The sequence below is a fragment of the Narcine bancroftii genome, chromosome 8 (assembly GCF_036971445.1).
Source record: "Narcine bancroftii isolate sNarBan1 chromosome 8, sNarBan1.hap1, whole genome shotgun sequence".
Lineage (NCBI taxonomy): Eukaryota > Metazoa > Chordata > Chondrichthyes > Torpediniformes > Narcinidae > Narcine > Narcine bancroftii.
Genome location: NC_091476.1, coordinates 148139469 through 148165109, shown reverse-complemented (window position 1 = coordinate 148165109; position 25641 = coordinate 148139469). Strand labels below are relative to the sequence as shown.

Sequence of the window (25641 nt, the reverse complement as noted above, 5' to 3'; positions counted from 1 at the left end):
TTTATGATCTAGTTTGAAATTTTAAATCTTCCCTATCATATTAGGGTCCAGATCTTGAGGGAGCCTCAAAATTAAAGAATACAAGAAGCTCCTAACCTGAAAATAATTTTTAAAAAGTGTTGTTTAGGTATTATAAATTTGGTGGATAATTGTTCCAAAGAAGCAAGATTTGGTCAATAAAGAAATCTAAAAAGGATTGGATACCTAAATTTGACCATTGATAGTAACTGATATCTTGAACAGAAGATAAAAAGAAGGAATTACCTAAAATAGGACAATTTAATGAAGAAGAATCTATGGTACCCAAAATGTTTCCTGAATTGAAACCTAATTCTCAATTTATGTCAGTTAATTATCAGTTAATTTTGAAGCTGAGAAAGGTAAAGGTGCTCCAAGTATCAAAAGAAGAGAATACCTTTTAGTAGATTTACTTTCTAAATTAATCCATCTTAAAGCACCGAGATGTTCCTGATGATGGATCCAAAAAATAACGTATCTAATATTGGCTGCCCAGTAATAAACCTAAAGTTGGGTAACGCCAAGCCCCCGTTTCAAGAAAACCTTTTTTAAGATGGGGGCACTTATTTTTTCATATAAGAGAATAAAGAGTCCAGTGAATCAAAAAAGGTTTTGGGAACAAAAACCGGTGCAGCTTGAAAAATATATAAAAATTTAGGTAAGATATTCATCTTGATAATATTGACGAGTCCAATTAATGTCATTGAAAGACGGGACCACTATGTTAAGGACTTAGTGATATGATTCATTATGGTAAGAAAGTTTTCTTTAAACAAATTATTAAATTTCTTAGTAATGGTAATCATGTAGTGGGCTGCACTGATCCACAAGCGAACTGGGTCACAGAGGTGCAGGTTCGCACTTGTTGACGTCACCATGGTCCTGGTGGGGTGGGGGGGACGGGGGGGGGACACAAAGGATCATGGGGTTCATGCTGATAAGCTCTCGGAGAATTCCAGTAAAATCAATTGGTTGGTTCAGCTCATTCACAGCTTCAGTGTCATTTTTCTTTTGTTCACTGCATAGCACACCAACTACACTGATGATCCTGACAGTCCAAAACGGCATTTTGGACCCCACGATGAATGACAAGTGCACAGAATGCAGTCTCATTGAAGCTGCCAACCTTTTGGACCTCACAGCCGCTAGTTTGGTTCAAACAGGCTGAGGCCCAGTTTCAGGTCAGGTAGATCACCGCAGGCTCCTCAAGATATTACTACGTGGTCAGTTCACTCGACCAGAAGAGTGCCAGACGAATCATCAACTTCTTACATCAGCCGCCGGCCACCAACAGGTATGAGCAATTAAGGCGATCCTTATCCATACCTTCGTCCTTTCCTGCCGCAAGCAAGTGGCATGGCTGCTCCATATGGACATCCTGGGCGACTGCATGCCGTCTGCCCTTATGAACAATAGGCTGGCGTTAATGGATGGCCACAGTCCCCGCTTACTATTTGAGCAGATATTGCTCAGATGCCAGAAGAAATCTGCCTACTCTTCATGGATGATGACTTCAGTGATCCACGCAGGTTAGCAGCCTTTGTGGATGTCCTATGGCACACCAAGCAATATGGTGGGGTGCCTGTTGATGTAGTTGCTGCGTCACACCGAGTGACTCATCTCTCTCCCACTCCACCGAGGAGGCTGGCAACAGCTGCAGCAGGTGGAGACTCAAACGGAGCAGTGGTGTTTCTGACCCCATCAGAAGTGGGGTTCAGGAGCCTGCTGCTGCACACCTTGCTCCCATCCAGGAAATTCCGAAGCTGGTAGTCGCTGGTGGCTACGGTGTTGGCTGCCGAGACAGCCTCCTTTTATCAATGGGACTGGCACTCATGGCGGCGTTTCCTCATGGACACAAGGGCACAGGCCAGTGTCTTTCCCCCCGCGAACTGAGACAAATGGTTCCGGTGGGGTTGGGGGGTAAAATCAGTTGGTTGGTTCAGCTCACTCACAGTTTCCATGTGGTTTTTCTTTCATTCGCTGCATAGCACACCGTCTATGACATATAGATAGTTAAATTGATTTTTAACTATTTTATAAGGAATAGTGGAATCTAAAAACCAGGAAGAATTCAAAAAGAACATTGCACTTTTCTGCAAATTTAATTTATAACCTGAAAATTGACTAAATTGGTAAAGAAAGGATAAAATAGATTAAATCAATCGGTCAGGATTCGATATATATACAAAAAAAAAATCATCTGCTTAAAGAAGCACCTAATGGACACTTCCTGCTCCTCTGATTCCTGAGCTATTAGCCTATTGCTAAAAGGCCACCGCAAGCGGTTCCAAAGCCAAATTAAATAATAATTGACTTGAAGGGCAACCCTGTCTGGTTCCAATTTAAAAGGTTTAGATTTAATTGAGTTAGTAAATATTGAAGCTGTAGGAGATAAATATATCAATTTAATCTAATTGATAAATTGGGGACCAAAATTAAATTTCTTGAGCACAGCAAATAAGTATTCCTATTCCACTCTATCAAAAGCTTTCTAAACCTCTAAAGAAATAATACATTCAGAGGACGTAATTGTAGGGGAGCAAAGACTATCTAACAAACGATGAATACTAAATTGTGAATAACATCTCTTAATAAATCAAGTTTGATCCTCAGAGATGACAAGAGGCATAATATTTTCTAACCTACAGGCTAAAATCTTGGACAATATCTTAATGTCAATATTTAAACAGGAAATTGGTCTGTAGAAAGAACAGTCTAATGGGTTCTTATTCTTTGTAGCAATAAGAGAAATTGAGGCTTCATAAAAGTTTCGGGCAACTTCCCTCTAACAGAGTAAAGACCGAATCCAAATGAGGATTTAAACAGGAAATTGGTCTGTAGAAAGAACAGTCTAATGGGTTCTTATTCTTTGTAGCAATAAGAGAAATTGAGGCTTCATAAAAGTTTCGGGCAACTTCCCTCTAACGGAGTAAAGACCGAATCCAAATAAGGATTTAAACAGGAAATTGGTCTGTAGAAAGAACAGTCTAATGGGTTCTTATTCTTTGTAGCAATAAGAGAAATTGAGGCTTCATAATAGTTTCGGGCAACTTCCCTCTAACGGAGTAAAGTCCGAATCCAAATGAGGTTTCAATAAATGGAAAAATGTTTTATAAAACTCCACTGAGAAGCCGTCAGGACCAGAGAGCTAACCAGATTTCAAAGAGTTAATAGCTGCAGCAATCTCCTGGTTAGAGATAGGCTGTTTCAGCTTTATTTTACTCTCTGAAGCAGTAGGAATAGTAAACCTATCCAAGAAATGCAACATAGAAATTTGGTCTTTGTTTGAATTAGAACTGTATAACTTGGAGTAAAACTGAGAGAAAATGTCATTTTTTTTCAGCATGATCATTAGTAATATTACCCTTGTCTCTATGAATCTCAGTAATAAACTGTTTAGCCGTATAATTTTTAATTTGGCTAGCTAAAAGATTTCCAGCCTTTTCTCCATGCATGTAAAACATAGATTTACTTTTTAAAAGTTGGCTCTCTCTAGGGTAGGTAAGAAGTAAGTAGTTTTTAGTTTTAAGTTCAACCCTTCTTTTAAAAACCTCAGGTTTTGTTGTTAAGCATGTTGTTGGTCAATACACTTCAGCTGATTGGCCAAATCATCCCTCTCAGAATTACCCTTATTTTTAATATTAGCCATAAATTAATTATTTGACCTCTGGTAAAAACATTAAAAGCATCCCAGACTACTCAAACGGAAACCTCCAGAGAGGAGTTTTTACTTTTTTTAAAAAAAAGGTGATTTGATCTTTCACGGATTTAAAAAAAACAAGATTCAATAATAAAAAGGTGTTCAACCACCACTGTTTAAGAATTCTAGGTAAATCTGGAATATCAATAGACAAAATCACTGGAGAGTGGTCAGAAATTAATATGCTCTCGTAAGTACAAAAGTCACAGAAGAAATTAATTATTGGTCCATAAGAAAATAATCAATATGAAATGCAAAGCTGTGTTCCCTGGAGAAAATTACTTAAGGAAAAAGTATAACACTTTTTAAAAATTTGGTAACCATACCTAAATTCAATAGCACAATTATTGTGTGTAACCTTCCCTGTTACCCCTCAATTGGCGGGGTGGGGGTTGCGTCCCATCCCAAGCAGGAAATGTCAAGAAAAATAAAACAGCCTGAGTACTGTCGGTGTGACATGACAAACCCTTAAACCCCCGATATATGTTTCATACCTTTGTTGTGAACATCCCAAATGTTGTGTGTAACTGTGATTGGTTAAGTGTTAAATGTGGAGGGTGGGGGGGGGGGGGGGGGGAGAGAGGGAAGGGGACAGAAAAAGCTTGAACTCTACAGAAAATCTTGTACTAAATTGATAATTTTAATCATTATTGATATTGTCAATATTAACCGATAATATTGATAACTGTTTGAGTTTAAGTTTGGAAAATCATAAATAAAACATTACAAAAAAAGAAAGTAATCAATATGTGAATATGTATTGCGGACATCAGAAAAAAAAAGAATTCCTTATTATCGGGATGGAAAAATCTCCATATGTCAATAATGTCAGATTGTGGCATAAAATAATTTTTAAGTATAGCTGACTTGTATAAATTAGCAATTTTATGAGACAAGCAGTCAAGAACAAGGTCAACTCAACAATTTAAATCGCCGCCTATTACCAAAGAGTACATATTTAAATCGGTTAAAGGAGAAAAAGAGGCATTTTTTTAAAAAGTGGGTCTTCAGTATTAGGACTAAAAATGTTAACAAAAATATAATGCTTATTATATTTTCAAAGCTTATATTATGAAGCTTATTATATAGTTTACCAGACAGAATAAGAAAATGACCATTAGAGTCGGCCATAACCTCATGTTTAATTAACAGCACTGACTGACTGATCAGGATTGAAACTTCTCTAGATTTATTCATAAATGCTGAGTGAAATTGTTGTCTCCTCCAAAAGTTCAAAAGGTACAAGGTATCAGATACATGAAGATAGGTTTCTTGTAAGAAAATAATCTCTAGTTGAAACATTCTAATATGTGAAAAGATCTTTTGATGTTTAACCGGGCGGTTCAACCCTGAGACATTTCAAGATAAGACCATTAATACAGTGGAATCGCATTATAACATGATAGTTGGGGTGAGTGCTGCCATGAATGGAGGAGCATGGGGGTGAGTGCTGCTGTGAACAGGGGGTGTGGGGTGAGTGCTGTAGTGAATGAGGGGGGGGGGGGTGGGAGGGTAAGTGCTGCTTACTTAACTCTAAACTAACCCCACTATGTGCAAATGTGTGTGTGTGTGGTTGTGTGTGCAAATCCTTTATAGTTCAAACACAATTCTGAAGAGATAATTTTAAAATTCAGTCTCAGAAATATTTTGGGTTGAAACTCAGTCTTTAAACTGCTGTTGAAAAGTTCTCAAACTCACAAATTCTTCTAGATTTGCTTTCAAATAAATGTTTCTTCATACGACTGCGTGGAGGTTTTGGAACTTGTATTTCACATGATGATTCCACAAACTCAGGCACAAGTCAGATGAAATAACCATCAAAATGGTTATGATCCAGAAACAAGAATGATCTTGCTTTCTTTTATCCAGAATTGAGTCAGTCATAAGTGACTATTACAATACCTACAGCATCATTCCTCTCCCTGGACAAGGAGAAGCAACAACTGTGTCCATCTTACAGAATGTTACTCCATTTCTGACTTCAGATGAAACTGGTGCAATATTAAAGATGTCTTCCCGCCATTATAATTACATGTCATGACATCACTGCTGATTTTGTTTAAAGTTCCACTCTTCCAAAGGTTTACAAGCCAATGCCTCTGATTTGTTTGCACAGGTCATTGAAGAAAAACCCTGCCTGTTTGAACAGATGTCACTCCCAGCAAACATCATTGTCTTTAGTTGCAATGGAGAATCACTTCTGACTTTTATGGTTGTTTATACAGCTTTAACTGAACAATGAATTAGCAGACATATCATCTCTCAGAATCGTTTTTGTGTGCATATGATTCTTTCCCTGTTCACCCACAGTCTTTTCTAATAAATATATATATAATTTTAACCAAAGTTCCTCAACATGATTATCCAACTGCACGAAAACCAACAAGGTCGGGTCAGATACAGCAATGAGCTCTCTGAACCCTTCTCCATTAACAATGGCGTGAAGCAAGGCTGTGTTCTGGCCCCAACCCTCTTTTCAATCTTCTTCAGCATGATGCTGAACCAAGCCATGAAAGACCCCAACAATGAAGACGCTGTTTACATCCGGTACCGCACGGATGGCAGTCTCTTCAATCTGAGGCGCCTGCAAGCTCACACCAAGACACAAGAGAAACTTGTCCGTGAACTACTCTTTGCAGATGATGCCACTTTAGTTGCCCATTCAGAGCCAGCTCTTCAGCGCTTGACGTCCTGCTTTGCGGAAACTGCCAAAATGTTTGGCCTGGAAGTCAGCCTGAAGAAAACTGAGGTCCTCCATCAGCCAGCTCCCCACCATGACTACCAGCCCCCCCACATCTCCATCGGGCACACAAAACTCAAAACGGTCAACCAGTTTACCTATCTCGGCTGCACCATTTCATCAGATGCAAGGATCGACAATGAGATAGACAACAGACTCGCCAAGGCAAATAGCGCCTTTGGAAGACTACACAAAAGAGTCTGGAAAAACAACCAACTGAAAAACCTCACAAAGATAAGCGTATACAGAGCCGTTGTCATACCCACACTCCTGTTCGGCTCCGAATCATGGGTCCTCTACCGGCACCACCTACGGCTCCTAGAACGCTTCCACCAGCGTTGTCTCCGCTCCATCCTCAACATCCATTGGAGCGCTCACACCCCTAACGTCGAGGTACTCGAGATGGCAGAGGTCGACAGCATCGAGTCCACGCTGCTGAAGATCCAGCTGTGCTGGATGGGTCACGTCTCCAGAATGGAGGACCATCGCCTTCCCAAGATCGTATTATATGGCGAGCTCTCCACTGGCCACCGTGACAGAGGTGCACCAAAGAAAAGGTACAAGGACTGCCTAAAGAAATCTCTTGGTGCCTGCCACATTGACCACCGCCAGTGGGCTGATAACGCCTCAAACCGTGCATCTTGGCGCCTCACAGTTTGGCGGGCAGCAGCCTCCTTTGAAGAAGACCGCAGAGCCCACCTCACTGACAAAAGGCAAAGGAGGAAAAACCCAACACCCAACCCCAACCAACCAATTTTCCCTTGCAACTGCTGCAATCGTGTCTGCCTGTCCCGCATCGGACTGGTCAGCCACAAACGAGCCTGCAGCTGACGTGGACTTTTTACCCCCTCCATAAATCTTCGTCCGCGAAGCCAAGCCAAAGAAAGAAGAACCTAATGATTAATAATAGCACAATTCTGTCACACAGGAACCTTGGATGATATTGTAACAGAATTTCTATGTGTAAAGTCACAATATGTTCAGTAAATAAGCTCATCAAGGGCAAATTTTAATCAATAATAAAATCAGGATTCAATTCTTCAATGAATGAAAAAATGCTTTGGCTAGCTTGGTGAGATGATAGTAAATTGAGTCTCTTTGCAGTTTATACTTCAACTTGATTAAATTCAGTTATTTCATGAGCATCACTACGAACAAAAGTGTAACAGATTTGTGGTTAATTAAGCATTATTTTGTGACATTGTAAAGAATTCTGGTAGTTTTTACATTGTATGTGGCCAAGTCTTATTGCTCAGGATTATGGGATTGTACTATCGATGAACTTTTTAAACTAAAAGTGAACCTTCTGAAAAAAACCTCAAGGCTTACATCTCCTCAGAAGGGTTGTCACATAAATCAGTTATATTGGCTTTTGTACCAAGAAAGAGAAACATCCTTCATTTGTAGGAGACATTAGTTGTGATAGGATTGAATGAATAATTGAAGCTAAAGAGTAAATAAAGGTTTAGGAGACATCTCTGGCTAAAACAAAAAAATTCTAAGTCCATGAAAAAATGTGAAAGCTGTTTCCAATTTGTTAGAACATGTGAAGTCATATGTAGGCATTGATCTAAAATTTACGATATAAATTGACCCATTTCTGTATGAACTTTGAGACAGGGTAACAGCACTATAGGAAAATCACTGATATTTCATAGTGTCTCTCTCTCCCACTGGTGCTATAATTGAAGTATTAAAACTGTTTCTAAAACTGGTTTTGTGTTTCTTTGCAAATCGGGCAGAGTTTTACAAAAGTTATTAAATACTTACCTATCCCTGATTATATTAATGGTCTTTAATCTCATATCTTTGGCTATCTGAATTATTGCTTGGCCCACTCCACTGTTGGCAGCATTCTGTATCACAGAGTCACCTGCAAATCAACAGAATGTATCTATCTTTTGATAAAATTTTTAAAAACATTTACTGAAGCTGAAAATGATCTGCTGATAATAAACCATTTCACATTTTAATTGTTAACATGCAATGGAAAGAATATTCTCCATGCCAGAATCAGGCCAAATGCAAGCATTTCACCCACTACTATTATCCAAGATATCTGTGAAAAACCCAAATGAGTGTCAAAAGTGAACAATATAGAATTTGCTGTTTTATAGAGTTCTTGGTCTAACATGAAATACCAAAGATGTGGCAGGATCATAACTAATTTAATGATTTTGAAGCTCCTTCCAGTAAAATGTCTGGTGCCACCATTATTTTTATGCTATTTTTAAAATGAATAGTTTTGGCAATCACTCATCTGTAGATTCATTAACAACTTACAATTGAACGAGGATACATACCAGGCTTCAAAGATTCAAAGTCATACAACATTCTGTATGCAGTACATGGATTGATGCTCAAAGTTGCTGCACATTGAAGAGGGATGGTATTTGGAATCTTAATAAAATTATTCACATGGCCCACTGCCTCTGTCCTCCATGTCCCTGTTAAAATAACAAATCTTAAAAGTTTCTTAAACAGGATGTAAATAATTCATCATCAAAATTTGCAATTTAATACATAATATGTTATCTGCATTTAATGCACCAAAACAAAATTTCCCACATTAATTCAATCTATTAGTGATGGTGACTTATTCTTTGGTTATTACTTATTTTCATTGAAAATGAACTGGGAAAATATCTGAATATTTAAACAAGTATTTGGACCAGATATAGTTCATATATCAATTGGTATCATTTTCCAATTTGTTGATGGAGGATTGAAGGACCATAATTGCATCTTTTTTTTCCCAAAAATAGAGATGGGCTATTAGAAGAGCCATTCTCAACGGGGGCCACAGCATATTTAAGTAAATCCTTGTTTTCTTTTCACCTCACATAACACAAATATTTTTTGTTTTTTACATAGTCATTAGAAGTACAGAAGGAACCTGTAATGGAGGATTAAAACCATGTGCCCAGATGCTTTTTGCTTATGTGGAACTGATGACACTGGGGCAACACTCAGGTCACCTTACTTTCAGAAATAGCAGATGTAATTAAACTCAGCCATGGGGATTTATCTGAAGATACACTTTGAAATGGAATTCCACTGTGAGGCCCAGGGAAAACAGTTGTCAAATGCAACACTCTGAAATTGACGAATTGGTCACAGCCTGTCTTGCTCGAGAAGTTTTAATAAGTCTTTGTATCTACGAGATAAACCAGGAAATCGTAGCATCCTGGTTCCATAATAATTAATCTTCTAAATTGTAGGATAGTATGTTCAGCTTTGACTTTGACTAACAAATGTTAAAAGGAGTAGGCACATGATTAATTGTTCTTTCCTAAATGTAGGATAGCATGGCATTGCAAAGACTGAGAAGTTTTAATAAGTCTTTGTATCTACGAGATAAACCAGGAAATCATAGCATCCTGGTTTCATAATAATTAATCTTCTAAATTGTAGAATAGTATGTTCAGTTTTGATTTTGACTGACAAATGTTAGAAGGATTAGGCGCATGATTAATTGTTTTTGGGGTATATAAGCCTGTGGTCCTGCTGCTGAAGTTTAGACTCTCCGAGGGGTGGGAACACCCTTTGTCAAGAAGGAAGAACAGCCAGAGTCCGAGCAACGTCCCGGTCGGGGGAGGTGAAGAAGCTGCTACCAGCGCCTCAGGAACCTACTACAAGTGTGCCGTCATTGCCTCGCTTTGGCAGTTGGGACCAGTCCAGGCGTTGTTAAGTATGATTGGGGAGGGCTTGTATATTGTAGTTTGAAATCTGCTTAAGACTTTGTAATAAAGATTTGTGTAAACTGAAGTGCTCTCGGTGTATGTCTCTGTTTTCTTTCGATAGCTCAAACACTGTGACCAATCTAAAACGAACAAAGTGAGAGGTACAAGTTTACCCAGAACAATTGGCGCTGAGAGCAGGATTGGTCTCAAGATGTTTCGCCGAAAGAAAGAGGTGAGCCCTGAGCAGTTCTTGATTCCGGGATGGACTTCCAAAAACCATGGGTTTGGCATGTTGGCCAATATCCTGTCTTTGTTGGGACCACCCCTCAGTTGGGATGAGAAGTTAGACCCATCAAGTGCACCTCTGGGAGAGCGGGTTGCCACTCTCCTTCGAGAAAGTAAATTTCCTGGTAAAAAGAGGACACTGACGGATGGTTTTTGGCTGCTGGCCACAGCCTTACGCCACTCCGTTCAGCGTGAAGCAGAATCAGTTCAGTGAGAAGTAGAATCTCAGCATAAGAGAGAGCAACTAGACGAGGAGCTAGAAGCCCTGCGACAACGCTGTTCCATGATGAGTGAGATTGTTTGCACCAGTCAGGACCGAGCCAAAGAATGGGAGGATAAGCATGTCCAAGCGATCTGCCGTAATATTAAACTCCGGCAGCAGCTCTGTGCAGATAAAGAAAGGCATGGAGTAGAACCCGATCCACATCGTATTCGTGCCATGATAAGGAATGGCGACGATCCTGATGTAATTGATGAATGGGACGGGAATATCTGGAATGATGACCATGGCAATAATGCAGATACTCCTCAGCATGTGCCTAACATACTACCCTCTCCACCTGCTGTTCATGCCCGCCCCATAAGGCAGCAGACTTCCCAAACAGACGGCAGGGGGGATGATGTAAGGGAAGAGATTGAAGGGATAGATACCCCGATCTCCCAAGCGGACCCAGGGGAAAATACCCGAACCCCTGCTTATGCTCTATGGCCTACTCCCTCTATGGGATGGCCTAGGCCTCGTCCCGACCACTGGGCAAAGGACCCTGTGGGCCAAAGTGGGAGCAGAGGTGAAGAGCCGTCAATGATCCGTGACTTCTCTGTAAAAGAGCTGGCTGCCATTGGAGATCGATTTAGGCAAAAGGCGGGAGAAACTCTGGCAGCCTGGCTCCTGCGTGTTTGGGAGCAAGGAGGGGGTAATGTATATTTAACCTCTGAGGATTTGTTGGGATTAGGAACATTGACTACTGATATCTGGGTCACTGCTGAGCTGCGGGGTAGAGGAAGAGAGATGGATTACTTACTTGCCACTCTAGGGGATGCCCTGCTACGGGTATACCCATCACCAGTAGATTGGGATTTACATTTGCAGAACAATTGGGGCACCCCAGAGGAGGGTATAGCAGTAATTCGTCAGCAGACCCTGGCCTCTGCCTTGTATGCAGGGCGTTTGAGGCTGTGGGTACATGGGGGGAGCCCTGATGAAGAGATATTCACAGCTGGAATGCACACCCGATTGGTTCGTTCCGCACAACCCACTGTACGGGGACTGGTTCTGTCCGTAACTAGTCCGCTAATTGGGCACCTTGTATCTGAGGCGGTGCACGCCTTATCTGGGCTTAGAGAATTAGAGTTGGGAAGTAAAATCCACTCACGTCCAGCCCAGGTTACATCAGACAAGCAGGATGAAAAGAGAGGGGCTGCTACTAATAACGGACCGACAAGAAAGGACCTTTTTCTAACCTTGTTAAAGTTAGGCGTACCTAAAAGTGATATTGATGGGAAACCTACTGCAGTCCTTTATGCCCTTTATAAGAGGAAGGCAGGGGAACATCTTCCTCAGCTGTTGAGTCCTCCTGGCCCAGCTGTGCCTTCTGTTCCCACTGCTGCTCCCATCAAGCCAGCTTCTCTTGCTCCAGTTACCCGTGATGAGATAGAACAAATGGTTAAAAAGGCTCTAATGGATCATAGTGGCATGTGGGCCTGGAAGCCCCCGAACCCTACTAAAGCATGAGGGTGTGGGCAGGGCCCACGTGTCTACTCTATTGAGACACGGAGGATACACGGGGACCCGCGGCTCTACATGTTGTTAACAATCCATTGGGGTGGGGGTTATGACCGCCAATATTTGGCCTTGGTCGATACCAGTGCGGAGCACTCGGTGATTCCGGGTAACCCTGACCTCTAGACAGGACCGACATTTCGAATAGAGGGGATGGGAAGAGCGATCACCCTGGCGAAGGAAATAAAAGTCCGCGCCACGGTGGATGATGGCCCTTCCCCTATATGCTTACATGCCCTGGTGGTTGCCACTGACGAGTGTATCCTGGGTATTAATATGTTGGCCGGTACGGCCCTTAATACTTAATACAAGGGGGATTTGCATTTGGAATTCAGACTATTACTAAAAGACTAGTTGTGGGTCAGGCTAAGTGGGATCCTGTGATGGGGCCTCCTCCCAGTATGCATTCCACAATATCGCCTCCCTGGGGGGCAGGAAGAGATTACTGCCACCATAAATGCTTTGCAAGAAGAAGGGGTAGTGAGGCCCGCAACGTCGCCCTTTAATAGCCCTTTTTGGCCGGTCCAGAAGCCGGATGGCTCCTGGAGAATGACAGTTGACTATCGTTTTTTGAACAAACATGCCCCACCACTTGCTTCGGCAGTTCCGGACATTGTTACCCTTATTGAAAACATTGCTACTGGGAACTCAGGAACATGGTTTGCTGTCATTGATCTTGCTAATGCCTTCTTCAGTATTCTTATAGCTGAGGTCTCACAGGATCAGTTTGCCTTTAGCTGGAAGGGGCGCCAGTATACCTTCACCCACCTCCCTCAGGGCTATGTACACTCTCCCACTATTTGCCACAGCCTAATTGCCCGTGATTTGGAGACGGTGCCAGTATCGCCTTCCCTCTCAATTCACCATTATATTGATGATGTGATGATCCAAGGGGCCACGGAAGAGATGGTACAGGAAGCAGAACAAGAGGACGCCTGGTTTACTGATGGTAGCAGCCGGTGGGTGCAAGGTAAGCAGAAGTGGAAGGCGGTGGCTTACCATCCCAGGTCAGGAACTCACTTATTGGAGAAGGAGGATGGTGGCTCCAGTCAGTTTGCTGAGTTGAAGGTGGTCACTTTACCACTAGACCCCCATGATCACCCTCTTCGCTTGTTTACTGATTCCTGGGCTGTGGCTAATGGACTAGTGGTATGGATGCCTGATTGGCAAAAGAATGACTGGCTGATACATGACCGCCCAGTATGGGGCAAACAGTTGTGGCAGCTGTTGTGGGATGCTTCCCATCATCGTGAGGTAACCGTATATCACGTTGACACCCATACCAATGTGACGACGAACATGGCACAACATAATGCAGTAGCAGATCAGCTTGCCACTATCAGCCACGCCGATACCGTCCCCCTGGCTCGATGGGCACATGAACAGAGTGGCCATTTAGGGGAGAAAGGATCAGCTATGTGGGCCCGTACACATGCCTTACTCATCCATCAGAACAATGTCTGCATGGTCGTGCGGACACACACAGCATGCCAGCTTGTGAAGTCCCGCACCGTTCCTCCAGGTCCGCATGGCCGAATAAGACGGGGTGCTCCCTCAGCTGCGGTCTGGCAAATTGATTACAGAGGCCCTATGCCAGACTGTATGGGTAAACGTTACGTCCTAGTAATGGTTGACACCTTTTCGGGCCTGGTTTTTGCTTTTCCCACCAAGACGGCTGACCAAGCTAGCACTATCCAAGGACTAAACCATTTAATTTCTCGTTTATGATGTACCAGAGGAAATTCAGTCTGATAATGGCTCGCACTTCTCCGGGAAGGCAATCTGTGTTTGGGCAGCTGACAACAGTATTTTATGGGTCCACCATATTCCTTATTACCCGCAGGCTGCCGGGTTAGTTAAACGAATGAATGGCTTACTGAAGGAACAAATACGTTTGTTAACACCACTGGGGACCCTGAAGGGGTGGTGCCATGTGCTGCAGCAGGCAGTCGACAATTTGAATCATCGCCCTTTGAAGCGAGGTACACCTTTTCACCGACTTTTTCACACTTCTGAACTACAGCCTAATCCAGAGGAAAAACAGTCATTGCCCCCCATTCCTGAGCCAGAGAATGCCGGACAAAAGGTATGGGTGGCACCATCAGGTAGTGGGCCTCCTGTAAAAGGGGAAATAGTGACACCTGCCCAGGGTAACACTCGGTGGGTAGCTATTGAGGGACAGGATGGTTTAGTTTGTTTAAATACTGAAGGCTTACGGCATCGTGAGTGACATATGTCAGGCTTCTTTGTTCCAGGTCCTCCATCTTGTGCTCCTGCTGATCTGGCTTAACCACTGCTTTGATGCCAGCAATTGGATTTGTAATGTCGAGGACGTTCCGAGGTAGTTGCCCGTGGGGGACACGGCCCGATGTATCCACTAATATATCTGATATTGTTAAGCATGTTTCCAAATCTGTTCGTCAGCTTCAGCGTCTGGGTACTGCGGCCCATAAGGACAATATGAGCTTTGGGTGGAATCCTTTCTCATGGCTAACTGCTACATTTGGGGGAGTGGGCTACACTATCCGTTGGTTGTTCGTGTCATTGCTTATCTTTGTAATTGTTGTTGTTTTGATTTCTCTTTTTCGCTCCCTCTGTACTCAAATACTGGTTAGGCCTCACAAATGACAGATTGTGACCAAGGGGTGGAATGTAATGGAGGATTAAAACCATGTGCCCAGATGCTTTTTGCTTATGTGGAACTGACGACACTGGTGCCACACTCAGGTCACCTTACTTTCAGAAATAGCAGATGTAATTAAACTCAGCCATGGGGATTTATCTGAATATACACTTTGAAATGGAATTCCACTATGAGGCCCAGGGAAAGCAGTTGTCAAATGCGACACTCTGAAATTGACGAATTGGTCACAACCTGTCTTGCTCGAGAAGTTTTAATAAGTCTTTGTATCTACGAGATAAACCAGGAAATCGTAGCATCCTGGTTCCATAATAATTAATCTTCTAAATTGTAGGATAGTATGTTCAGCTTTGATTTTGACTAACAAATGTTAAAAGGAGTAGGCGCATGATTAATTGTTCTTTCCTAAATGTAGGATAGCATGGCATTGCAAAGTCTGAGAAGTTTTAATAAGTCTTTGTATCTACGAGATAAACCAGGAAATCATAGCATCCTGGTTCCATAATAATTAATCTTCTAAATTGTAGAATAGTATGTTCAGTTTTGATTTTGACTGACAAATGTTAGAAGGATTAGGCGCATGATTAATTGTTTTTGGGGTATATAAGCCTGTGGTCCTGCTGCTGAAGTTTAGACTCTCCGAGGGGTGGGAACACCCCTTGTCAAGAACAAAGAACAGCCAGAGTCCGAGCAACGTCCTGGTCGGGGGAGGTGACGAAGCTGCTACCGGCGCCCCGGCAACCTACTACAAGTGTGCCGTCATTGCCTCGCTTTGGCAGTTGGGACCAGTCCAGGCGTTGTTAAGTATGATTGGGGAGGGCTTGCATATTGTAGTTTGAAATCTGCTTAAGACTTTGTAATAAAGATTTGTGTAAACTGAAGTGCTTTCGGTGTATGTCTCTGTTTTCTTTCGGTAGCTCAAACACTGTGACCAATCTAAAACGAACAAAGTGAGAGGTACAAGTTTACCCAGAACAGAACCAAACATAACTGCTTCACAGGAAAGAGGGTTCATAAACGTTAAGCAGTTCTAGGGGGAGAATAATAACAAAAAAAAGGTTGAGAATGGCTGATTTAGTGAGAAGCAAGCTGATCAAGTAGTCTGCCGTAGATTTGTTAAGAGGATATATCTGCTAAATTGTCTGAATTTTTGGGGAAGTTGCTGAGAATTTTCAATGCATTTGACTCAGTCTGCATGGATTTAACAATGTGTTCTATAAAGTCCCAGATAGCGCATAATTGATAGGAAAAGGAAAAGCCCATTGGATCTAAAAGAAATAGAAAGTTGAAATAAAAGTGTAATGGTAACAGGATTTTAAGTGACTGGTGGCCTTTATCCAGGATTCCATTGGGTGCATTTTTAGGCATATTGCTTTTCATGGTAAATACTGATGATTTGAACATGGAGGGCCATGTTTGTTTTGCCAAAATTAGCAGTGCGATTGCTAGTGAAACAGAAAATCAGTGTTGTTGTACGAAATTAATGGGCTGGGTACCCAGTGAAACAGTGAATGCAATTCAATCCACAGAAGTGTGAGGTAATGCCAAGGAAGAGAAAATATATCAAGTGGAAAATATTAATAAGTGTAGTGGAAGAGAGGAGCCCAGCAGGGGATGTCAATAGATCCACAAATGTAGCACAATGGTAGGTTTGATACATATTTAAGGAAAAAGCAGTCTATCAGGGATTGAGAAGCAAACTAGCATATAGAGGCATTGATCAAGGATACGGTTCCTAATGAATACCTGCTATCTACATCTTCATTTTCATATTTTTTTTATAATCTCATTTACCCCATCTCCCTAATCAGTCTTGATTAAGGCTTTTGACTCAAATATTAACAATTCCTTTTCACAGCCCCTCCCTCTTGCATCTACCCACAGATGCTGCTTGACCTGCTGGGTTCCTGTAGCCAATTCTTATTGCTCCAGATTCCATCATTTGCAGTCTTGTGTCTCCAATGTACCTCTATCCTGGCCTCTTGCTCATTCTCAAATTTAACCATTCCACAATAGGCTGCAATCCCTGTTGCCCAAGAATTTCATCCAAAACTTGAAATTTAAATTTTGACATGGAACATGGTAACAGGCCCTTCTGCCCCAGGAAACCATGCTGCCCAATTAACTTGCAGCTCCTCTACATTTTGAAGGGAGGGAGGAAACCGGAGCACCTGGAGGAAACTCAAGCAGACACAAGTAGAAAGTACAAACTCCTTTCAGACAGCACCAAATACAAACCCAGGTCACTAGCGTTGTAACAGTGTTGCGCTAATCACTACACAAACATACTGCCTCATGATTTTTAGTATTAATCTCAAAATTAGCATGCAATGTTGTTGTAAGATATCAATGCACACATCTAGAAAATAAAATTCCTTTGATTCTTTGTATTAAAATCTAGAAGAGAATTTCACCACTCATTCAATCCCTGTGTATCCTTACTGTAAAATCTCTCTTTGGCTTGGCTTCGTGGACGAAGATTTATGGAGGGGGTAAATGTCCACGTCAGCTGCAGGCTCGTTTGTGGCTGACAAGTCCGATGCGGGACAGGCAGACACGGTTGCAGGGGAAAATTGGTTGGTTGGGGTTGGATGTTGGGTTTTTCCTCCTTTGCCTTTTGTCAGTGAGGTGGGCTCTGCGGTCTTCTTCAAAGGAGGTTGCTGCCCGCCGAACTGTGAGGCGCCAAGATGCACGGTTTGAGGCGATATCAGCCCACTGGCGGTGGTCAATGTGGCAGGCACCAAGAGATTTCTTTAGGCAGTCCTTGTACCTCTTCTTTGGTGCACCTCTGTCACGGTGGCCAGTGAAGAGCTCGCCATATAACACGATCTTGGGAAGGCGATGGTCCTCCATTCTGGAGACGTGACCCACCCAGCGCAGCTGGATCTTCAGCAGCGTGGACTCGATGCTGTCGACCTCTGCCATCTCGAGTACTTCGACGTTAGGGATGAAGGCGCTCCAATGAATGTTGAGGATGGAGCGGAGACAACGCTGGTGGAAGCGTTCTAGGAGCCGTAGGTGATGCCGGTAGAGGACTCATGATTCGGAGCCGAACAGGAGTGTGGGTATGACAACGGCTCTGTATACGCTTATCTTTGTGAGGTTTTTCAGTTGGTTGTTTTTCCAGACTCTTTTGTGTAGTCTTCCAAAGGCGCTATTTGCCTTGGCGAGTCTGTTGTCTATCTCGTTGTCGATCCTTGCATCTGATGAAATGGTGCAGCCGAGATAGGTAAACTGGTTGACCGTTTTGAGTTTTGTGTGCCCGATGGAGATGTGGGGGGGCTGGTAGTCATGGTGGGGAGCTGGCTGTTGGAGGACCGTTTTCTTCAGGCTGACTTCCAGGCCAAACATTTTGGCAGTTTCCGCAAAACAGGACGTCAAGCGCTGAAGAGCTGGCTCTGAATGGGCAACTAAAGCGGCATCGTCTGCAAAGAGTAGTTCGCGGACAAGTTTCTCTTGTGTCTTGGTGTGAGCTTGCAGGCGCCTCAGATTGAAGAGACTGCCATCCGTGCGGTACCGGATGTAAACAGCGTCTTCATTGTTGAGGTCTTTCATGGCTTGGTTCAGCATCATGCTGAAGAAGATTGAAAAGAGGGTTGGTGCGAGAACACAGCCTTGCTTCACGCCATTGTTAATGGAGAAGGGTTCAGAGAGCTCATTGCTGTATCTGACCCGACCTTGTTGGTTTTCGTGCAGTTGGATAACCATGTTGAGGAACTTTGGGGGGCATCCGATGCACTCTAGTATTTGCCAAAGCCCTTTCCTGCTCATGGTGAGGTCAACAAAGGTGATGTAGAGTCCTTTGTTTTGTTCTCTGCACTTTTCTTGGAGCTGTCTGAGGGCAAAGACCATGTCAGTAGTTCCTCTGTTTGCGTGAAAGCCGCACTGTGATTCTGGGAGAATATTCTCGGCGACACTAGGTATTATTCTATTTAGGAGAATCCTAGCGAAGATTTTGCCTGCAATGGAGAGCAGCGTGATTCCCCTGTAGTTTGAGCAGTCTGATTTCTCGCCTTTGTTTTTGTACAGGGTGATGATGGTGGCATCACGAAGGTCCTGAGGCAGTTTTCCTTGGTCAAAATATCCTTACTGTAAAATGCTCTCCCATTAATTATGACTCTTTGACAAATTTAGTTATCTTATACTCTGTTCCCTTCTCCAGCTCATTAATTAGTTGTAAATAATTAAAGGACATGAAATAACACAGGGCATTCCTCCAGTTACAACCTTCCAGTCAGAAAAAGGCACATTTATTCCAACTCTGTCTTCTGTACAACAACCAAAGTTTAATCCATGCTAATGAAATTACCTCAATATTATTTGTAACCAGAGTTTTATGAAGCATCTGGTTAAATATCTTCTGAAAATCCAAATACACTACATCTTCAGGTTATCATCTATAGTCTTTACATGTTACATGTGACAGACTATATAGAAATATTTTTGGGAGATAAATTGGGAAAAATTAGAGTAGGTTACATACAAAAACTTTAAAACAGATCTTATTTGAAATACTGGAGAATTCATATCCAGAGTGACTTTGGCTGTCTAATATTTAACTTGAAATAAGAGAAACAGAAAGGAACTCTGTGATGACCTGAAAGAAAGAGGTTATCATCTGGAGAACTCTGATGGGGCAAGTTTCATCAGCAAGACACTGAGGTGACTGATTGAAGTACTTCAGTTGTGGATGTACTGGACCAACATACATCTCTCTCTCTGAAAACCAACAAGAACCTTCCTGAGTGGTAACCTTTCGAGGACCAAAGCCTGGTGAACTTTGTACATGTTAAATTCTGTGCACAGTAAAAGAACTGCCTGCAACCAGTGAACCTGGAAGAATGAGAAATGAGATTGGACTGTGAACCAAAGAACTTTTCTGAACTTACCACACATTATACACACAAGTGTGCTTAGAATTAGAAGGGGGTTAGGTTAGGTTAAGTAAGTTAATAATAATACAAGTTAAAGTTTGTTTCTATTTTCATGTTTAAAGATAATTAAAAGCAACTTTTGTTTTAAGTAACCATTTGTCTTGGTGAATATCTATTGCTGCTGGGTTTTGGGGTCCTTTGGGCTCATAACAGGGGAGTGTGGGCTCATGGGCTGGAAGGGCCTGTTACCATGCTTCATGTCTAAATTTAATTTAAGTTACAGTACTTTATAAATGCATTGTTACTCTTACACAACAAATACAGGAACTATTTTTAAATATAGGGTTGAAGGGGCTGTACTGTTCTATATATTCCTTTCCCTAAAAATAACTACAACAGAATACCATTATTTCATATTTGAACCAGAGCTCATGAAATACAGAAACTTACCTAGTCCTGCATCAGATGGTATAACCCAGTCTCCTCGCTTCACATTGGTCACTTTACTGCCTATTTCCAGAACTTGTCCCACACCTTCATTGCCTCCGACGGCTGGGAAATCGAGAAGAATAGGGTAGGTACCTGAATAAACATTAATTGAATATATGGTATGAGTCAACTACACAGAAATGTTGATGTTTTTGTTAACTCCTCAGGCTTTTGGGCTAAAAACACAAAGGTGGAGAAACTCAGCTGGTCAAACAGTATACAACAATGATAAAGATACATAACCAACGTTTTGGGTTTGAGCCCCTCATCAAGGGTATGAGCAAAATGTAACCAGGCATCCAACTAGCACGTCAAACAGTGTACTTTATATAGTCACCATGTACATAACTAATGTTTCTGGCTTGAGCCCTTCATCAAGGGATGAGCAAAATGTAGGCAGGCGCCAGAGTTTGGGCCTGCTGAGTTTCTCCAGGTTTATGTTTACTTCATCCACAGTACCTCAAGACTTTCATGTATTAATTTAACCTTCTGGGCTAAATTGGAATACAAGAGGAAAAGGCAGCTCCGAGCAATTTTCACAAATGGTTTATTGTGTACTTTTTTTTCCTAGTTATTTTCAGGTAGACAGAAAGATTAAAAAAATTACATTTCACTTTTGGAACATCGATCCCAAATCAGTATACATCACTAAATGATGATCTTCATTGACTTTCTCTGTAAATAAAATGGACAGTCTAGTCTCAAATTGATGTGACAAAATATTTACACCAGTGTTAAATTGGCAGACTCGTTCTGAGACAGTATATGGATGGCTGGTGTGTCAGTTTTAATGTATTTAATGAAAGTTTCTGAAGGGGAACTAAATGTAAATTTCTGAATTACCATCTTACAATTGAAGAGTGCAATTAATTATCATGTGGGTCCACTGCCTTATAACAGATCAACAGGGCAAAAGAAGAGGATTTTATCTGGCATTTTTTTTCATTCGGCAAATTCAGCAAACCTTCAACATTAACTTTTGAAAATACACGTGGGCAATATATTACAACACAAAATCGAACTTTTAAAAAGTTCTGTAACACAAAAATATGATCTCAACAATTATTGTCAACAGATTACAATAAAATCCCCATTATCTGGCGCTCAATCAACCAGAAACTCAAACAAATGGCAAAAAAAATCTGGAAATAAATAAATAAATTTTAGGAAATAAATAAAGTTTTAAATAAAAGTTAAAAATCGTAAAAGTAAATGTTCTCTGACACAACACACAATGTCTTGGGTGCAAACATTCAGCCAGCAGAGTGCCCGGGTTTTGCCCTGCCCACAGCAGATGTTTGAATAAAGTTTCAGTAAAGTTGTGTTTGAATAAAATGCCAGTGCCCAGGATGAAGAGCTGGTCAGTGCAGTCTGAAGCGCACTTGGTATATTTTCCCACAGTCTTTTATATATTGAGCATGTATGTCTTATTAAATTGTCCATGTTTTCCCCACTTTTTTCATACATTAAGCATGTGTTTTATGCATGTTATGATTTCACTGCCCTGCGAGTATGTAATATGTCACTCATGATGTTACTGCTGGAGGTGGGGCCTCTTTAGACCCAAGAGGTCCAGATGAACCAGGTACCATGGTCTAGTGTGAATGGCTTACTGGGCACTGCATGCCTGGTAAAGTCTACCCACTTCCTAGGAGAGCTGGTGGTGTGAAAGGGGCTTATAACTTTGCTGGGTTCCAATAAAAGTGGTGCAGAATCTTAAACTAAATTAGGCGCACTCTCAGGTCTCAATTTTTTTTAAAATATTTTATTTCTGATTTTTTTCAAAAATATACATAATAAAATTTTCAATATCACAATATATTAAACTTTTTCTTCCAAACTACAAACAAAAACAAAAACAAAACAGTCCCTCCCTCCCTCCCATACATACGAATCTGCACACTGTCAGAGCTTACACATCTTTTAAATATATAGAGTACAATTGGGGAAATCACATTTATAGTTGCATTTAGTCCTTTTATTTATTTCTGTATTTGGACGACATTTTTATATTTTTACAAATTTTGTTCTTCTATCTCAAAAACCACACTATTTACCACGCTCTTTTAAGACCCAACAGAAGTTTATCACCTGAGATTTATGTTAAAGTTGAATAATAAAATGAGGCTTCGTGACCGTTACCATATGCAGCCAGTACATTAGACAGTTTCATAGCAGTTTGTGCTGTGTAGAACCAAAATTTGTGTGTAGCACATGATACAGTTGAAGATATCTCCAAAATTGTGACCTAGAAATGTCATACTGTTGGATTAACTGATTAAATTTTTTTTAAATTGTCACCTTTATAAAGGTCTCCCAATTTAATTATACCTTTCCCTTGCCAATAAATTTTCTTGCTTTATATGGACAATCAAAAATCTTAAAGCCGTCCTTAGTCACTAATCTTAGCTTGACTGGGTAAAGCAGTGCAAAGTTCACATTCCACCCCCCGAAGCATCTTCTTACATCCTTTAAACTTTCCTCGTTTTACTTGTGTGGGTCTGAAGAAGTCCAGGAAAATCATAACGTGATCAATGTCCAAGGAAAACTTGCTCTTGACCCACACTGCTCCCAGCACCAAATCTTGATCCATTGACCTGAGAGATCTTACTAGGATAGGCTCTGGTACTGGGTCTAGGTCTCAGCCTATGCGAGTTCTACTTCCAGCTTTCTCTCCAGATCACCGACAAGCTCTGAGACTAGTTTATCCACAAGTGCAATGATATCCTGCTCCCCTTTCTCTCTGGAATGCCGATGAATCGGAGATTGTTGCGCCGATAATGGTTCTCCAAGTCCTCCAATTTATCTAAACAGTGAACCTGCTTCTCGATCTCTGCAAGCCTATCTATCAGCCATGATAGTTTTGACTCCACTGACCTTAGAGGACAGCGTATATATAGAAAAGGTCATCTGTGATTTTTTTCAAAGCTACATATATGCCAACCAAAGTCATGATTTGCCTCTTGCTGTACTCTCTCAGATGATGAAATTCCAAAATTTTGATCCAAGACCTCCTGCCTGCAGCACTGCAACCTCAAATGTCTCTTAATATCTTTGGAAGCTTTAAGTTGTTTTGACATCTTACATGAATGGTAACACTTTAGAGCTGCAATCATAATAAAATGGACTGTAACAGTGAATTTTTAATGGATAATTATATATCACCAGCTTGGAGCTCTGTTCTAAGCAGCCATCTCAGCTAAAGTGTCACGTGACTCTCTAAATGGTGTATTTTTTAAAAATACTTTATTTAAAATAAAACCACTTAGCAAACATATGTCAAAATTTCAAACTTAATCCAAATACGTGTGGTATTTTATATTAAAAAATAAAGAAATACAAAAGAAAGAAAAACCTCCTATAACCCCCCCCACCCCCTTCCAAACTTAAAAAAAAGTGAAAATGAAGAGGGACAAGAAAGCCACAACAGGAATCCTTCACTTTCTGATACTTTTAAACATATAAATATTTAGAGAGACTTATAAGAGAAAGGGAATGTTTGACATTCATTTAAATTTTAATACTAACAGTTTGTAAATATGGGCTCCATATTTTACAAAATGTATGATAATTATCACTTAAATTAAAAGTAATTTTCTCAAGTGGAATACTCCGAAATTCTCCATGCCGTCTATCCATTCCCAAATCAGTATTCGACTTCCAAGTTATAGCAATACATTTTCTAGTTATTGCCAAGGCAATGTGAACAAATTTTACTTGATATTGTTTTAATTTAGGTTTAATCCCTCTAATATCACTCAGTAAAAATAACATTGGATCCTGTGGAAGTCTAATAAATTACCTATTTCAACCAAAAAGGTTTAATTGTGGAACACTGCCAAGTTGAATGCAAAAAGGTACCAACTTTTTGTCCAAATCTAAAACATAAATATGAATAAATATAATTCATATTATATAACTTTTGTGGTGAAATATATTCTTAATGCAGATGTATTATTTAGGCATTGGAAAAGTGAGCCTCAGTCAACCTGAAAATTTGCATTTTCATCACCCACGATTCCTGCAGTTGCTGCACAATGTGGATTTTACTGTATCTCAACACATGCAAATTTTCTTAAACCTTTGGGACCAAGTATTCCAAGTCAAACCGCTGATTTTCTTGTTAAGTCAATGCAAACAAACAGCAATATATGACAAAGAATACCATTTAGATTTAGTACTTGATTCCCCTTCCCAAAATGCTTCTAATAACTAATTAAAAGCTGTACTAAGAAAATATTTGGCTGTTCTAATAAGCAGTCATGATGATTCTATATAATAAAACTTTGGCAGCAAATGGAGTACTATATCCAAATCTGAGCACCACCATCCAGCAAAGGATAAGGCTTTGGATAGGACATGGAAATGATATGTGTATAAACTGATGAACTTGGGGTTATTTCATATGTATTTCTTGAGGTGAAGAAAGAATAAAATTGCTTCCATTGTCAAAGAGGTCAAGAACTAAAAGACTGCACGAAGATGATTAAAACAACCAAAAGTGACATAAATAAATAATTATTTATATGTGAGTGACCTGCATCTGATATTCGGTACCAGATATGCATTGGGTGCATATGTTCAAGAAAACTACAGGTAAATTAAATGCTTTACTTATCCAAAGACCAATTTATGCTTTGTATTAATCTTACATTCAGGGAAACCCAATTTTGAACATTGTCCTTAATGGAATTCCAAAATTTGAAAATCACTTCAAACAAATTACTTCATGATTTAGTTCTATTTAAGTTAATTGAGAACAAACAGTTGCTGGATGTCTTTAGTTTCTGAAAACACTCATAGATTATCATCTTGAAAATATGCTCCAATTTCCCCTGTCAAATCCTTCAAATTCTACTCCACCTTTCCTACATTTTGAGAAATATTTTTTAATTTAAAGACAAAAATAGAATTATTTGAATGTAGAAATCACATATACTTGATAAATTACTAATTAAGTCCAGTGCACTGCTAAAATCAGATGTATATAGAAATGTTCATAATAGTACCTTGCACCATGTTGATGTCTGATGGATTAATGGGTGCTGCTAACATTTGGATTTGGATATCAGAATCACCCAGTTGTGAAAGTTTGAAATTCTCGAGCCTGCAATGTAAGAGCATAACATTATGAACATATCAAAATATTGATGCCTTAATTTGTCTGAAGAAAGGTTAGCAAGTCAGGCAAAAAGAAACTCCACAATTATACAATATAATTTCCTATGAAATGTATGGTGACATTAAATGGAACAAAAAGACTGAAATCAAGAGAAAAAAAATTAAGTATAAAATTAATAGTAGTGTAAGAGTATATAGAAGTAAATTAGGAAATAAATTGGGAAAGGTCATACACAAACACTAATACACAGATTTTTTGCAGGACCTTTTGCAAGAGTGCTCAAACTTATGATGGATTTTCATTTGAAAA

At 40.5% G+C, this 25641-nt stretch overlaps 1 protein-coding gene and 1 long non-coding RNA gene across 8 annotated transcripts in view; one reads left to right on the top strand and one right to left on the bottom strand.

Moving 5' to 3' along the window:
- The window catches only part of mecr (mitochondrial trans-2-enoyl-CoA reductase), a 55641-nt gene that overhangs the window by 23795 nt on the left and 6205 nt on the right, over window positions 1-25641 (bottom strand). For all 7 annotated transcript variants that reach the window (XM_069895248.1, XM_069895249.1, XM_069895250.1 and 4 more), the window contains exons 2-5: window positions 25220-25317; window positions 20172-20303; window positions 8762-8905; window positions 8229-8331 (exon numbers count right to left, since the gene is read on the bottom strand). In XM_069895248.1, the coding sequence (XP_069751349.1) occupies window positions 8229-8331; window positions 8762-8905; window positions 20172-20303; window positions 25220-25317 (477 nt within the window). The remainder of the gene's footprint in view (window positions 1-8228; window positions 8332-8761; window positions 8906-20171; window positions 20304-25219; window positions 25318-25641) is intronic.
- On the top strand, window positions 9986-15722 carry LOC138741347 (uncharacterized). The gene is made up of 3 exons (XR_011343463.1): window positions 9986-10149; window positions 10263-10373; window positions 14462-15722. It is a non-coding gene; the product is annotated as an uncharacterized lncRNA (long non-coding RNA).